General features: G+C 40.6%; 1 protein-coding gene across 1 annotated transcript in view; it reads right to left on the reverse strand.

The window, feature by feature from the left end:
• The window catches only part of KLF13 (KLF transcription factor 13), a 33,271-nt gene extending 17,089 nt beyond the window's left edge, over positions 1–16,182 (reverse strand). Inside the window, exon 1 of the mRNA XM_021554263.3 lies at positions 15,196–16,182. Coding sequence (XP_021409938.1) covers positions 15,196–15,736 — 541 coding nt within the window. The 5' untranslated portion in view covers positions 15,737–16,182. The remainder of the gene's footprint in view (positions 1–15,195) is intronic.
• Between the last annotated feature and the right edge of the window lie 523 nt (positions 16,183–16,705).

Here is a 16,705-nt window from a genome sequence, read left to right on the forward strand (position 1 = left end):
TAGAAAAATTATAGATGTAGCAGAATTAACCAATAGGTACTCATAGGTCAAATGGCAGGAACCAAAAATGGCACGCAGTGACTTCTAAATGTCATAACTTCTTTCACGAGATTATTTTGCAAACATATCTCCATGGATAAAAACTTGAACCTGAAGATGCTCATACTGCAGGAATGTTTGAAATAAAACTGAAACTTCATAAACCATCCTTGTCTGTACAATGACCACAGGAACGACCTCTGCAGTGGTTCAGACTGCTTTCAATGAAAGTCTACCTCACAAATTTTTAGTTGTGGTGGCTTTCAAAAAAAATTGCATGGTAATGTTCATGATCACTGGTTAGACAATGGAAATGTTTTAAGTGGGAGAGAAATTAAATAGGTAATGACCTATTATATTAATCTGGTGTGAACTGTGGGTGAATTCATTATGAAATTGGGAAATTTTGGCTCCTTGAGCTCTACCCAGCAGTTGCATGAATAGCTGCAAAGAAGGAATCATATGACCTCATGAATCAGTCTTTTCTCTGTTGACATATCAATGACTTTTTTATTATTCTATTCTACTAAAAACAGGATAATGCTTGTAAAAGCAAATCTTATCAAATTAATGAAAAGCTGTCCTGCTATGCAAAATAACAGACTAAAGGATTATTCATCTAATCTGAGACCTGGACTTTATTTATCTGAGTTCTGGAAGACGTTGAATGTCATTTGCCTCCAACTGAAGTGCACATACTTTGGCATGAATAGACCTTGCGGGTAAGTTATGACATTTCATGAGCACAGCAGCTCCCAGGATTTGGGGACAGGATGAGATTTCATTTTGCTAGAAGCCAAGCAAACAGAAGTTAGTGAAGTTGTCTTTGGCTGTAATTGTGAAATGTCTTCTTGTGAACTTTTGAACTGTTCAATCAACAACATCACAGTAACACAGCATGCCTGAAATGTGGGGCTTCAGCATTTATAAGCCCAGCTAAAGCTGTAAAGCTAAGTGAAAAATCTGATGCTGAGGGTTTATTGCAACTGTATGGAAGAGAGAGGGAGTGGGATTTCCTGTTATTTTATTCTCATTCTAGGTGGATTGTTTGCCAGAGATCAAGGTGGTGTTGAAGTAGTTTATGAGCAGCATCTGCCAATGGCCATATTGAGCATCCAGCTTCAGGGAACATGCAGCTCTGGAAAGTAGTTTTACGGGCTGATAATCAAACACTAAATCTGTTGCTTGACACAAAGCAGCTACCATTCAAGGTATGCATAAAACTATTGCATACACACCAAAATCTTTTGCCCAGATTGTTAAACCACCATCTCTGTTTAAATAAAGCTTCAGGTTTTTTCTATGCAATAGAGGAATTAGATTCTATTGTAACAGTTGTAATGTTCTAAACTGCCCACTTTTAAAACAGGTAGGCTTTTTAGAAAGGACAATTTGCAATTCAACATTCAATTCCTTCAAGTCTCATTTACATGTTCTATTTTGTAAATACCTTCCCTGTTTATTTTGTATCTCCTTGTAGTCCCTTCAACCACAGCTGTATGAAAAGGAAAACAGAACACGTTACCTGCTCCTTTCCAGTTTCAGCTTTTTTAAGTGTTTTCTATGTGTCTCTGCAAATGTTTTAAGCATATATCCATGCAGGCTCATTCTCATATCAAATCAGAAAATAAGAGATAGTTTTCAACACTTCTCTCATTAACACCAGGGTGTGACACAGCCTAAGTGCAGCTCAGCTGCTGTGGCCACCCCGCCCTCCTGCCTGTTCGATGTTGGTTTTGAGGCCAGCGAGTGCAGGGTCTGAGGGAGTCGGCCACACCAGCTGTGCCTGACGTGTGAGGTCACGGCGTAGGAGAGAGGCCATGGCCAGGGCTGGAATTCAATGAAAGGAGCATTTGCTGGATTGTGGAGGATGCGAGTCACAAGCCAATTATCTGAGTACGACTCTGGATGTGAGACATAACTGAAAAGCTGAGATCTTACGTAGAACATGGACATATTTCAAAGAGAGCTTTGTCAAGAGCATCTTGAGATGTATAACATACCTCTCAAAAATAGAGAGGTGTTTTCAAAAGACTATTTTACCATGGACTCACAGTGAGAAATCAACTGGATTCCCTTTTTCATGAGAAAATAGTTATTTTACTACTTTTCTACCTCAAAGTAGTACTGAAACATCTATACTATTTTAAAAATTACTAAAAGATACACACATACATCATGGCCCCTTTAGCAGCTCTGTCTTCCCTTGCTTGCTGCACCATGTCTTCATTGCTTGCCTTTACAGAGCACTGTGTGAAGTGTTAAAACTGTTAAAACCAGTTACATGTCACTGCAGAATATGGTTTTAACATGTGAATCATACCACAAGGGCTGTCCAGCAACCACCATTTTCTCTGTAAGTATTTAAAAAACTTATTCACATGTAAACCACTTCACCTTGTGAGAGATCAATGATTCTTTAGCAGAGAGCCTTAATTCTATGGGTCCATACATGTCAGGTAAAAAATTCAGTAGCTGTAAATGTAGACAAGTTGTAGTAGAAAGGTCCCTATTACTTCCCAAAACATAAATTCCTAGTGCCTCAAGCACATTTATTGCTGCTCTTCTATACTTGTTTGATTAAGTGTGCAGATCTATTCTCTAAAAGACCTGCTCTTTTGGATGAGGAGAGGAAATCCACTGGCCTTTCTGGATTTTTGAGGTGGAGCACCTGTTTCCTGTGTTTGCAGGAAATTAGTTGACCACACTTAATGTGCCTGACGCACAGGGGCTAATGAAGTACTCTAAAATAGAGGATCTTATTGTGGCCAAATTTTTTCAGGAGAAGATTCCTGGGACAGGGAACTTCTGTGAAATATAATAGGAATTGCACCATTACTATGAAATTCTAGAAGGTATCAGTGTCACATAATTCTGCAGGTTAGTTCCAAAACCCTATGCACAGGATATAATTTTTACTTTGAAAAAGATCTCAGAAGTTCCCTGCTGTTCTTCCTTCCATTTGGACTCTTGCATAATCCAGTCCTAAATCTGAGGACCACAAATTATTTGAACCTTATTTCCTATCCGTATTCCTAGCTCCTGCTGAGCACAGCTCTGGCAACCATGGCTCTCGGGCTGAGATTCAGGAATTGCAATATGCAGAACTGCAAGCTTCATAAACTTGAGTAATCGGGAGGTTCTGTTATAACAGACAGACTGTGAATAAACCCAAAAACAGGAATTGCAGCTTCATGAGTTGTGGTGATGTATTCTGACTTAGCTTTGAGGGATTGATATGATACAATTATTGCTGTTGCAGCTTGACGGTGCCAAATGGGACAGCTTATTATTCTTCCCAAAAGATGTGATACACAAAGTACTTTGAACTTGATTTTCAGCCAACTGGTTGGAATTTGTTTCTACTTTCTTTTTAAAATTAGTTTTTAGAACTCAATTTTAGACTTTGTGAATAATGGGCAAATAAGAGAAAAAAGTATTAGAAAAAATGATTCATCATTACACTGCATAAAAACAGGTATGTGTTTTTTCACTTTTTTCAGAACGGAAATACCTCAGCACTATAAATTGTGTAAACTATGCTGTGTGCATGCTCATTGAGCTGTGTTTTATAATCAGAAGAGTACAAGACTGACCTAGGAACTTAGGACTCTTTTTATATTTAAAAAAAATAGATATTAAAAAATCCAACGGTAGTCAATGATTTCCAAGTGAGAAACAGCTGTGCAGTGAAAGCTACTGTTGTTCTTACTGTGCTAGTCTGTGAAACCACAACATATGTACTTAAATATAAAAAGTACCAGCACAGTCACTTCTTCATAAAAGGAATACTACAGACCTTACATGGCACAGATGAGAATGGTACAGCCTCCTTAGAACTATTTGATTGAGGAAACAATTATGTGATAATTTGGATCTCTGCAAATGACTGGAACTCAGCTCTCCACAGCATTCAAAGAAGAAAAACTATCAAGCACACCAATCACATCAGCTCCTTGTCTTTCTGTAAGAAATTTATCTGAACATCTAAGAAAGCAATTTGCATGCCAACACCAGGAAGACAGCTTATACTGAACGAGCTGGAGTCTCTTGCAAACAACAGTGATTATATCCAAGTGAAGTGTATAATTTTTCCAAGGATACTCTTACACACAGAACCAGAGTTGGCTCTTGGAAAGAAGCTTTAAGCAAACATTTGGACAGAAGTTCAGCAGAGGTATGGAATATTTTTCTAAACTAATTAGTCTGTAATTCACCTGCAAATGCTAACCTTAGGAGCACAAACTGATGACATAACCTCAGAAAGTATAGCTGCTTTTTCAAGAACCCATTACAAAAGCAAAGCACCAACAAGATAACATTCTCTCAGAATGTTTTTGTAACTTACTATATTCTTGGTGACAAAAAATAAATTTTAGTAATTTTTGCCTTAAAGACAAAAATTAATCTAATAATTTGTACAATCAAGGGGGAGTAGTCTAGTGCATGTAGAAATTAAATTGTGTTCCTGTAAACAATCTGTAAGAACACCGGTCAGGATTCTTTTTTTCACTGAGAGGTTTCACTGATAGAAGGGAAGTACTCAAATCCTTATGAATCTATCAAACACGGTGAAAAGGTGAGCTAGGATTTTTTCATGTTACAGAGTCCTAAAACTTCAAGGAAATAACAGCAGTCTATTAAACAATCTCACTTGAAATTTTAGGGGAGAGAAAAGGAAGTATCAAGCAAAAGACAGGTTTAAAACAGCATATTATCACAGAGGTGATTTTGTTTTTATAAGGTCACCAGTAGGCAGCGTTAGCAAAAAGTCTCTAAAATGTGTAGCCCTTCACCATGACCGCCCTTTTGGTATGAGTTGGGTGAGAGTTTATCCTTGGAGAGGAAAACTGTATTTGCTTAGTCCACACTGCTTACTGGAAACGTCAGCCAATTCCAAATACTGCAGTAGGGTAAGAAGCAGAATCACAAAATGTTCTGTTCTTTTTGTTGTCTTTTTTTTTTTTTTTTTTTTAAGAACAGCCCTTTGGGGACTGAAACTTTTCTTAGAAGATACTGGTGCTGAACATCTGTACTTTGACAAGCAGTGTTTAAAAGCTGTTTCTCATTACACTTTTGTCTCTGCAGTATATAGTTAGAGCTTTGTAAATTATCACTTTAAGGTATCTGACAGTCATGTTCCTAAACACATTTCATCTGCACGTCCCAGTTATAGAAGTCTGGGACAAGGTTCATGGTAAAACATTTGTGCCAGCTGTTGTACAATATTTGCTTACACCAGTGAGCACAGCAAAGATAACATTGTAATCTGCCCGACCACTTCATCCTCTGAAAGCGACCAATGACACTTATTAATTAAAATGGTTCCCCAGAAGTTAGACTGCTAAATTTGCACTCCAAGCTCCAACAGATGTTGGCTTAAATCATATCTGATTTGGTCAGTGAGGTGGTGTTCTTAATGATATTATGCTGCAGACTGAAAGGAGATGCCAACACAACAAAACTCACTCAGTCTGAAGGAAAATGTGGGAAAATGATTTAAATCTTTCAGCATGGTAATTACCTCAATCTTGTGCGATATCTGAACCCTTTGCAGATGAGATGTTAAGAAAGCTGTGGAGTATCAGAATGAATGATGAGTAACATTGCTCCCACAACTTTTGGCTACACTCAAGGTTACTGTTTCAGACCCCCCACAGACTGGCAGTCATTTGAACACTTACCTCAGCAACAGTGCAAGGGATTCTGCAGCGCAGGTAAGAAGTTTTGGGCAGAGGGAGAATTCTCTCTCCAGGTTCCACAATTTGAGCAATGCTGAGTTAATCAAGTTGCAACAGCCCTATTCCCCTTTCAAAGTCTCAGCAGCACACAGAGGAGAAGCAGCATCAGAGCTAGGGTTCACTAAAAGTTATATTTAGCTGTGCAAACCCACTTTTATGTGTATTATTAATGCAATGCTATATATATGCATAGTATATTTGCAGGTGATAAGTTAGGAAGAGTTTTCTTTCCCAATCAAATACAAGATTCTGTTCTTAAAAACCCTCATATGTTTCCTTATTAGGGACATTGACAGTTGTTTTTTTTTAAGACAAGGGATAGGTGATTAGCTAGAGAGTCTTACCTCATATCATACAGCTTGAAGTAAAATTGATTCTATTAAATTCACACCTAGCATCTACCAAATTAGTAATCAGTAATTAGAATTACTTTATCCCATGATCAAATTCCACATCTTCCCTGCCATTTGAAAAAGAAAAAAAAAATAGCTTTTTGATACATTTCTTATAGGTCTGTTTATGCTAGCAACACTATGTAGGGGTACCTATAAATTTCAAAGCATTTCTGGTTGCTCATATATTTGCTCATACACTTTTTTTTAAGCTAGAATTTGGTTCTGAATGTTGCCAGTCTGAGAAATTCTTAAATGCTACTGAGAAGGATTCAAATAAGGGGAAATACGTATCAATGAGAATCCAGTCTGAAAGTAATTCTTTGGGCTATCTAAGAAATTCAGTTTTGTTTTGGTCATGTTAGGAGAATTCAGAAGACATATTTACAAATACATCCTGAATTTATTACAGGCTAAACATTCTATTGGCACTGCTTGTATAGACATATATATAGCAAATAGAAGTTTCAATTGCCTTTGAGGGGCTTTCAGTGCTCTGAAAGCATAAGAAAGCTTCATACAATTTATATAGGGCTTGGAAAATATATCAATCACCAGAATAATCAAAAACTGCCATGGCCCTCATGTATTAATGTTTATCTGCAGTCCTTCTGCTGGCATTTTAAAGAGATTGCAAATTAAAATTCAGTAAGCCCCTACATACAAATAACAAAAATTAGTCCATGGTCCTGTGAGGTTTTAGCAGCATCTCTGTTCTATTTGTTATAGCAGAATAAGGCCTAAATTACTAGATTAAGAATGTAGGAAAGCACTATGTTCAACTGTGAGGTCTGCAAAAATGTAAAATAGTCTCTAAAGTCCCAGTCTAGTATGTAAATTTGTACCAATGTAACTCCATTTATTTACCCTGAAAACACAAAATAAATATTTCCCTGATCTATTAACAAACAGCTCATAATTTCACCAAAAATTTGCAGGAAACATCTGAAAATGTACTAATCCTTCTCAGCTGGCTCCATTCTAAGTTCCTGTAGTGGAAATACTGACAGCTGTTTACTTTCAAAAGCTCAATATATTGCTTCTGGCTGTTGTACCTCACCTGATCTTACTCTGGGAGAGTTAGCATTTATGCTGCTCTCCTTTACCAGCTTTGAAAGCTACTGTTGAAGGTAGTAAGGACATAACTAGCATGCCTATTCTGCTTTGGTATTTATTGTCAAGGGATATTCCAGCTGGCTACAGGACCAAGTAAGATGGAAAGATGTGAAACATGCAGCAGCAACACCATTCTTCCATATGACTTTTTCAAGGTCCTCTATTCCAAAAACTCATATAACTTATAACCAAATAATAGAGAGTGGTCTGGTAGAAATAGAGCGTGCAATAAATCTAAGACAGCTTATTGGTCCATTGACTGCAACATCAGCAGATACCCAGTCATCAGTATTTTCCTATATTTCCTGAGAGCACTACAAAAGGACTGTAAGTGATTACAGCAAATCTTTTCCATGCACTAGAGGTCATTTCAGGATATGCTTACTTTAATACCATTTGACTTGTGCCAAGTTCTTGGTTAGTAAATGCTTTTTATGTTTAGGCTGCAAAAAAGCTTCTGAGGTCGTTTTTCTACAAGTAACCACAACGGTGGCACTCTGAACTTTAAAAATTTTTCTTTTCTATTAAGTGGAGGCCCTGTAAGATCTGCTGAATCTGCAAGACCTGAAAAATACAGGATATGTGTGTCTGACTTCAGTGCCTGCACTTAAATAACCCACATTGTCTAGCTATTGTTAAACTGAACACAGCAAGATAATGATCTCACTGCCCATGCAAATCTACCTCATAAAAGCCAAGTGGGTAACAAAGGGAAAAAAGTATACCTATAGAAATTCTACAGAAAAGACCCTTCAAAAGTTGTCCTGTATTTGAACAGTAGAGTATTTTTTTGGCTCTGTCAGCACCAACTTCCAGACAGCTGATCCAAGATTGGAAGGGGGTGGGGGGAAGTTGGAACATGCTTAACTTAAAAAACAGAACTAGAAACCACATGTCCAATATAAACAAGTTCCAGGTTTCTGGTCTTGGACGTGCCATAAGCATGTTCAGCCAGACAATAACACAATGGAACAGTTGTTTTAAATGGTTAAAGGTGCCTTCTTTTCAGATGGGATCCAATTGTGAGTTTGTTTCATACGTAATTCCAGTTTAGCAAAAGGTTTGTTTATGCTAAACTTCTGTCACATACACTTTCCAGTGTCTTGCAGAGAAATGCTACTGCAGAAAAATCTTCTGCAAATCTTTCTGAACACTCTTGTCCACAGGGCTATGATTAATTTCTAATACAAATAGAGCAATCAATTGCAACTGTCCATTCATTAAAAACCTTGCTTTCCACTTTATTTCCAACTATTTGTAAGACCTAGGTCTTGCCGCTGAGAAGGAAAGTGCTACTACCAGTGTCTGGGATGAGAAAACAATTGGAGAGTCATCCACCTTCACAACTTCCAATAGTGATAGGTTTCATTACACTGGACCTAAGTTCCACTTCCATGCTAAAAGGAAAGTGGTTTGTTGAAAGAGTGATGTTTCTGATTTTTCATTAGACACACAGTTGCAAAAATAATAGGTACGGTTTTACTTTAAATGCTTTTTAGCTACAGTATCTAAATTCTGTTGTTACCAGAAACTTCATTTCAGTATCTTCTGCATGATTAATACCTCTACAAAACCTGGAGAGAAAGACAGGGGGAAGGACATAAAGGGAAGCCTTTCACAGAGAAACCTGTATAACCATCAGGACAGGTAATTCCCCCTAATACCTTGTGGGAATCCAGGGCTTTCCTCTGGCTTCCTTGGAAGGCCTGGGACCCTGGCAGGGGGGGCCAGGAAGCCCCCTGTACAGAGCCCCCAGAGACACCGTCTCTGATCTCTGTCCATGGAAAAGAGTTTTCAATCTTACAGGATGAATTACAAGCTCTGAGTCTTTGATATAAGTAATAATTAAGTGTGGCAGGGGTGCAAAAGTGAAATTTTAGGATTCTAGATTAGGGGTTCAAAGGGGACAAGATGGAGGAAACTGGGTGTGTCTTGTCCTTTTTCTCCTCCTTCATGTCCTCCATGTTTCGCTGTAGTGTTGGCATTTTTCTATTGGTTTAGGTTGGGAACACACTGTTCAATGTAGATGATGGATATTGGTACATTATTGTAAATACAGCACATGTAGTTTTGGTATATAATGTTTGTAACGTCCCCCTGAGGGCAGAGCCCCACACGCTGCCCTGCAGGACAGAGCTGGGCAGGGCAGCAGAACATGTTAGAGATAAACAGAATAAACAACCTTGAAATCAGTACAGATGAATGATGACTTCTTCTTTGGCAGTGGGGCAGAAAGACAGAGACTTTTTACAATCTCGGAATCATCAATACATCAGATTCTGACAATACCTAATATTAATCAAGTGTGTGGTAAATACAGATGTCATCCAGCTGGATTCTACATGCAATTAATTTAACCCTAACTCTTTTGCAGGTGAATTAACTGAATCTTATTATTCAGTCTTGAAGAAGTCATGCAAAAGGAGTGAGTAGGAATAGCTGTACTTTTCTTCCTGACATCAGGTCCTTTTGAAACGTTTTAAAATTTTCTTACTCTTTAAAAAGTTTATGCCCTGTGTTTATTTCAAATACTTTTACATTAAACAACTTAGAGTATATGTATTTTTTTGTTCTCTTCAATGAATACAGATTGTTTGATCCAGGCTTAAAATCAGTACTTTTAAATAAGAACTTTAGTCTTGAGAATTGCATTGTAGGGTGAGGACTTAGGCAGGACTTTGAGGGAAGTTGTTCTATGTTTTCTGCTGACTTTTTTTTACATGTTGAAATTTTCTTAAAGGAAGTAAGAAAGGGGTTGCAGAGCTCTTTCAGAGGAAACACAAACAATGCTTTGAAAAATCTGTATTGTTTTTAAAAATACAATCTTATTAAAAGAGTTAAGATTATCAGATTTCAGAAAAAAAGTAGCAGGCTGCTGAAGTTCTTTACATTGAGAAAGAAGGCTTACACCTTAGGCTGGAAAGACAACTGTATTGTGAGGCTGATATTTGAATTTGTCCAGAAGCCACCATTTGGCCCATCTCAGAAAAAAAACCCTATAGAAAATGTTTTGATGCACTCAGCAAATTAAGGAGGTGGAAGGCACTTAATGGACACAACAGCCTAGAGGCACCTTGCAGCTTTTGGATAATCTGGGTGTATGCTAATGAGACTGAAGGAAGCATACAGAGCCTATGAGTTGTTTCTAACTTTTAACGCAAAAAATCAAACCCAAGAGGCCCAACATGCAGAGGGACAAATTAATTTAGTCTGTCCTTTTGCCTTTGGGAAATCTGTGTTGGGGAAAGGCCTTTTCAATTTCCTCTGGCATCCTGTTCAGAGGGAGTGCAGCTCCCCCGTAAGTCCCGGTATGCAGAGCAGCCAAACTAGCAGCTCAGGAGGAAGGATTGAAGCACCAGCACCACTCATTTCATCCTGCTGTAGACAAGAGCTGTGTGCAGTCCTGCTTTGCACTGCTCTTGAGTGGCACAGAAGGCCCTAGATTTGGTTTCTTCTCTTGTAATCTTTTCCTGCAAAGCCTTGGGTCTTCACCAACACTGCCCACCTGCTACACACGTACACATATTCACTTTCAAGAGTCACTGTGTGCCTAGAGACAAGTAAAGAGACCTCAGCCAGGTCTAGTCCACGGGTTTTTATTTAACTAGCTATGTTTCTGGTAATTGGCAGGTGTTAAAACAGAAGATAAAATTTATTTTTATGATAGAAAAACTTGCTTCTTACATTGATTAATTGGTTTCTACACACATGGACAGCATCTTGACTCAGAACTTAAGGGAAGCTGCGCTTTACTGTTTTGTTTTGAATTAACATAGTGTAAGCAAATCAGACTTACTAGAACTGAAAATGAAATCCAAACCCCTATTTAAAATGGGTAATTTGTACTTTACATAAAGCCCTCTTTACCAGATTGAACATAGACCATATACTACTCCTGTTTGTCCAGCCTAATTGTTATGCTTTTGTCATACTTGTCACAGGGAGGTCTGATTGCTTTATTCTCAGATTGTTTTCACATACCAATTACTAAGACTCCAGGCTGAGACTTGTGCCCAGTCCTCCTTAGCTTCTGCTAATTTGTGCAGACTCATGTAATTCTGATGACTGACTGAAAAGCTGTTTCTGTGTTATGATGTGCTGCTTGGTGCTCAGAACTAGTAAGTTTAGAAGGACAGTTCAAAGGAGTTAAATGAAGGTTTATTTTGTGCTTTCTCTGCATTCCTGATGGTGATGGTGTGCTAATGAAGATGGCTAAAAGCTTGAGTGGTCACAATGATTTGTGGGGAGCTGCAATATATAGGATACTTGTGATTCCTGCTCAAAATCCCATTGTTTTTTCTCTGTGTATTAATATGCAATAAGCTGGGACTCTCTACAGCCTCTCAGAACACAGTGGTCCTGGACATGGCTCTGTAAGATTGTAGCCTGTAGATTGTTCTTAGGCTCTGTACTGTCTCCTTTCTACCACTGGTGCATCAGGAGACTAACTGGTTTCCAATAACTCCAGAAAATGTCCAGACCTTTGTGCTGAAAACCTACTTAGACGAAGGGGAATTCTGTCATGTGAATTATTTATCTGATTTTTTGTAAGTCTTTTGTGTTTAGGAATTTTCTCATTGGAGAGGATTTTTAAAGTATGTGCATAAGTGACACCTTTTTTATCAGTGGGATCAGTATAGCTTAGGACAAATTAGGGTGCTGCCTCTGTGGACCCCAACAGAGCTTCTGAGATCCACGGGAGCCTCAGTGGAAAAGTATTTGGACTTGACAATTACCCACTGACACTAAATATAACCTTCTGGTAAACATTAAAACTTCAAGGGCTTTGTGGCTGATGATCATGTTGAACTCCAGGACATTCAGTGAGAGACTAGAGTGGAAAACATAAACATGGAAAGAAACATAGGGGGATGGGAACTTTGAAAGCTGGTGGAGAGAACAGAGATTTTGGTGAAAAGTTTTCTTGCCTGGTTCAAGGGTTTTCAGTGTAATAAAGGTGAAATATTCATAAAGCTGAAACAGGTTAACCAGTAATATACCAAAAAAGCACACAAGAAACTGTGAATTGCTCCAGCACATTTTGTCCTAATAGGAGTACTAAAAAACACTGTACACTGAGTAAAGAACAAAAAGTAAATGCTCTTGGCATTTCCATCTTGGTTCTTCTGCTTTAAATAGCAGAATTAGAATCCTCTGCACTATGGTTTTTACTTCATGTATTTAAGTTCTGATATCTGGCTATAATTATCAGAAGGATTTCACACAGAGCACCAAACAGGTGGAAAATAGTACCAGCTCTCAGTCTCTATCAATGTGGGCTAGATTTGATGCAATAGTACTTGGAAGGTTCTGTATCTCTTCGATATAAGCTCAAGGATCTGGTTTATCCCTCTCTGAACCATGAAGAGCAAAGCCTTTACTTTCTCAGCAAAGTAGCAGACAAGGACAAGCAAGTTTCTAAAGCAGATCATAAACTACTCAAGTATCTCTTGCATGATCATCAGTTACCTTCTAACCTGCTGTCCTCAGCCTTCAGGTCACCCCTAAATACCAGCTCATCTAGTCTTACAGCACATGGAAGACGTTCTGCTCCATAGCAGAAGTTTTGACCATTCTTAGCAAACACGGTTGGGACTTACTGGGATAGCTGTTTTAAAGCAGCTTCCATGTGTACCTGGGGCACTTTCACCACTGCTCTGTGAGGTGGATAGCCATCACCTCATCTATCTGACAGCTGGGCAGACTGATGTGTTACTTAACTAGTTCAGGATGGCTAGAAAGAAGACCCAAAGCCCTCACTCTAAAGCAGTAAAACACCATTACGTGTTTTGTAAGAAAAAAACATTTACCAGTCCTGATAATTTTTTTCTGTTAGCTTAACTCTTATTGTCTTACAAACTTTTTTCAAGGCTGTCACAATTTCTTTTAAAGATAGAAAAGAAATCAAACACCTTAGAAAATATTCTGCAAAGACACTAAGAGGCATTTAAGCCTGTTTAAAACTCAATCCAAACAGAGACAAACCTGTTGCCAGTGAGGAGGGAAACTTGGCAGCTTTGCTTAAAGCTTCCCACACAGACACTGGAGACGAAAGAAAACAAAGAAGCTGTAGTCCCTGAGGGTCCTGCCACTCCCTGGGCAAAAACAGTCCCTTCCCTGCTTTTCCTTTAGCTCTCAAACACACGCACGTGCTCTCTTAGTGCCATTAGCTACAGCAATAACTAATTGAGCCCTACAGCCCTGGAAAAAAATACAGGAAATGAAGAGTTAAAAAAAAAAAAAAAAAAGGGAAAAGAGAACTCGGAGGCGAGCCAGCGTCCCCGAATGACTCCGCTCTGCCGGCAGCCTGAAGCGACACTCCCCGCCGGCCCTGCCCTCCCTCCTCTCCCCGCAGGGCGGGCATGCCAAGCCCTCCTCTCTTTATCAGGGGCTGGAGTTCCCCTTCTTGGTCTCTGGTTGGTTTGGAAACCCAGAAACGTTGCTAAATTTATCCTTCGCTTTCAGGACAATGGCAAATGCCAGCTATAAGAATGCAGAAGAACTGAAAATTAACGGAGACAATTCTCTGCAAGCCAAGTGGAAACACCTTTTCTGTAAAACTCCCAAGGCGGCAAAAAGCAGTTACACAGAGCAAAGCAGGACAGGCTGCCTGGGGTGCCAGGAACACGCTGTTCCTTTGGCTGTGTGCCACAGGGAATTGTCCATCCATATGCTCAAATTTGATGGGGCTTTCTTCTCTCCCACAGAGAGCAAAGCATACCGTCAAATTAGACTGGCTCTTACTTTATCTCAGGAAGGCAACAGGAAAAGCTGAAGGCACACTGAAAGTAAGGCCAGCAGGGGTTAGGCTGACACTTCAGAGCTAAAACTGCTCAGGAGTTATGTCATGTTTAATTCTGAGGATCTCTTTCTTACTGCCCTTTTTAAGAGAAATGACCATACATCTTAGTAAATTAATTTGCCATCTGAAATTACTCAGTGGAACATCTTGCACAAGTCTGCTCTAGTCAGTGTGGTGCCTCGACACATGTGCTATGATTAGTGCCTTCAGCAGAGACTGATCTCCTCAATTTTTGGTGTCCCCTTTCTGACTGGAAGCCATCCTGTTTCCCAGCACCAGGCAGAGGCGTGAGGTGTGGCAAGTCATGGGGCCTGTTTCAAGATGGCACTCCTAACGCTTTCAGTGCAACTTTCTCAAGGCTTGCAAGACTTCCACATTTTCTGTGGGTGTGTCTCATAAACTACAGTAGCAACAAAAAAGTGCTCAGCCTTCACCAAGAAGTAAGCACTGAACACTGATGAGTAAAAGTTACTGATTGCATTCAAATGTTTTTTTTTTCTTTTGAATTTGGTTCCACCCAGCTGCCAAAAGCGTTTTAGACACTGCCCATATCCCCCTCTCTCCTCACTCATGGTGTGTCTCCTTGTGACTCGTGTTCAGCCTCTCATCTACCTTCTGCTTACTCTAGCTTTCACAAAGTGTCTGCTAAAGAAAGAAACAGATACACAGCCATGTAGGTGCCTCTAGAACATTTAATTTTATAATATCAAGAGTATCAATACTTGCATGGGAAGTGATAAGCTGGTATAAAGAGAGGGACTGGAGCACGGAGTAGGAAAAACCGGGAGGTAAGAAGTACTGGAAAGGGAAGTAGAAGACACACAGAACAAGAAGGCCAGCAGCTAAAAATTACAGCTTGGTACAATCCACACAGACCCGTATGCCGTTCCCTATGACATTAATAAAAAAGGGCAACATTAGCTTTGAATCTATGCCCAGAAAGGGTTTATTCCCAGAGGGGTTTTTTTTTGTTGTTGTTTGGTTTTCCCGAGCTTGAGTTCCAGAGGTGAAACCATAACAGTGGCCAAATAAGTTTGTTTGGTTTTGTTTTTCATTTTAATTACCAAGCTGTAACAAATAAATCTCTGGCTGGATTGTAACTAACCTGTATGGGTCCTTAGATGAGCTTTAAGATGGGAAGATTTGCCATAAACTTTTTCACACCCCACATAGTGGCATTTGTGCTTTTTCTGGGGTGATCCAGGGTCAGTCCAGCTTCTTATGCGTTTGTTCTTTTGTCTGGGGTTTGGCTCAGTTACTGCAGCCAGGCTAGTAGGTGTGGCTGCTCTTTCTCCTCCGCTCTTACCAGCTGAAGACAGACTTTCTTCCCCAAACTCCTCAGGAGCAATAGAAATGTGTATTTGTTCTGTTATATCAAGCGTCTCTGTTTTCTCCGTCCTTAGAGCAGGTGAGTTTGGGACATGCTGGTTCAGATCTGCTAAAATGCTAGCTACCACAAGTAATGATGATCCATTGTCTTTCCCGGTTTCTCTGACTTCCCGTCTATCTTCTCCATTGGATGAAGGAAGTATTGCTGCATCAGGTTGGGGATCAGGCTCCCCTTTGGGACTATGGATAACAGCACGACTTGACATAGAAACAAGGCACTCTGCTGCAAAATGATCCACATATGCTGCTGTTGCCATTTTTCATAAGTTTAAAAAGAAATCCAAACAGGCGAAGGCAAAAAGAGAAAAAACAAACCCAACACAACAGCGCTCTTTCCCTTTTTAAAAATATTACACAAGCAGACTTTTCCCTCCCTTATTTCTTAGGATCGGTTTGTAGGAGTAAAGGCTGATATCGCAGCCATCAAACCCACACTTTGTTCGTGACGATCGCACCCAGCTTGTCACTAAATCGAAAAAGCGTTGGCGGTCCAATGGAAGAGAAAAAGAGCAGCAGATAGATCCTGTCAGTGGCAGCTTGTTGCTCGGAGTATGGATTAATGCCGTGTTCTCAAGAAGGCAATGAGCCGGCGAGGCGGTCTCGCAGCGCTCCCATGGCGCTGTGACAGCGGACCCGGCGCTCCCCGTTATCGCTGCCCGGAGCCGCCCGGACCCCGCGGGGCGTGGCCTGGGGAACATCTGGCCGTGACGTCAGCGCGGGGCCGCGGCTCGCGCCAGCAGGTGGGCGGCGCGCGCGGGGGGCAGCGCCCGCCGGCGGGAGGAGGCGCGCGATTGGCTGGCGGCGCGCGCGGCCGGCACCCTCCGCCCCCGGCGCGGCCGCAGCGCGCAGGGCGGCGCGCGCGGACCCCTCCGCCGGGCGCGGCCGCGCAGCTCCCGGGCCTGCCGCTCCCGCCCCTGCCCGCTCTGACGGGCGCCCGCCACTCGCGAGCATCGCGCCGGAGCTGCACTGCGAGGGACACTTTAACGCGCGCTGAGCTTTACACGATTAAAACGTAGTGAAGTTGGAACGGGTACAAGTGACAGGAAAGAACGAGGCTGCACGGTTTGGTCCGCAGCTACACAGATGGAGCTCGGGTGTGGATTTTAATAGGTTGTGACAGGTTTAAAAAACTGCCAGAGAACACACTGGAAATCACCTTCCTGTCAAAACTCCAGCACTCCGCAGCCTCTGAATTAAGTACAAATGCAAATAACTTGGGTTTCATT

The sequence above is a fragment of the Lonchura striata genome, chromosome 11 (assembly GCF_046129695.1).
Source record: "Lonchura striata isolate bLonStr1 chromosome 11, bLonStr1.mat, whole genome shotgun sequence".
In the NCBI taxonomy this organism is placed as follows: Eukaryota; Metazoa; Chordata; class Aves; order Passeriformes; family Estrildidae; genus Lonchura; species Lonchura striata.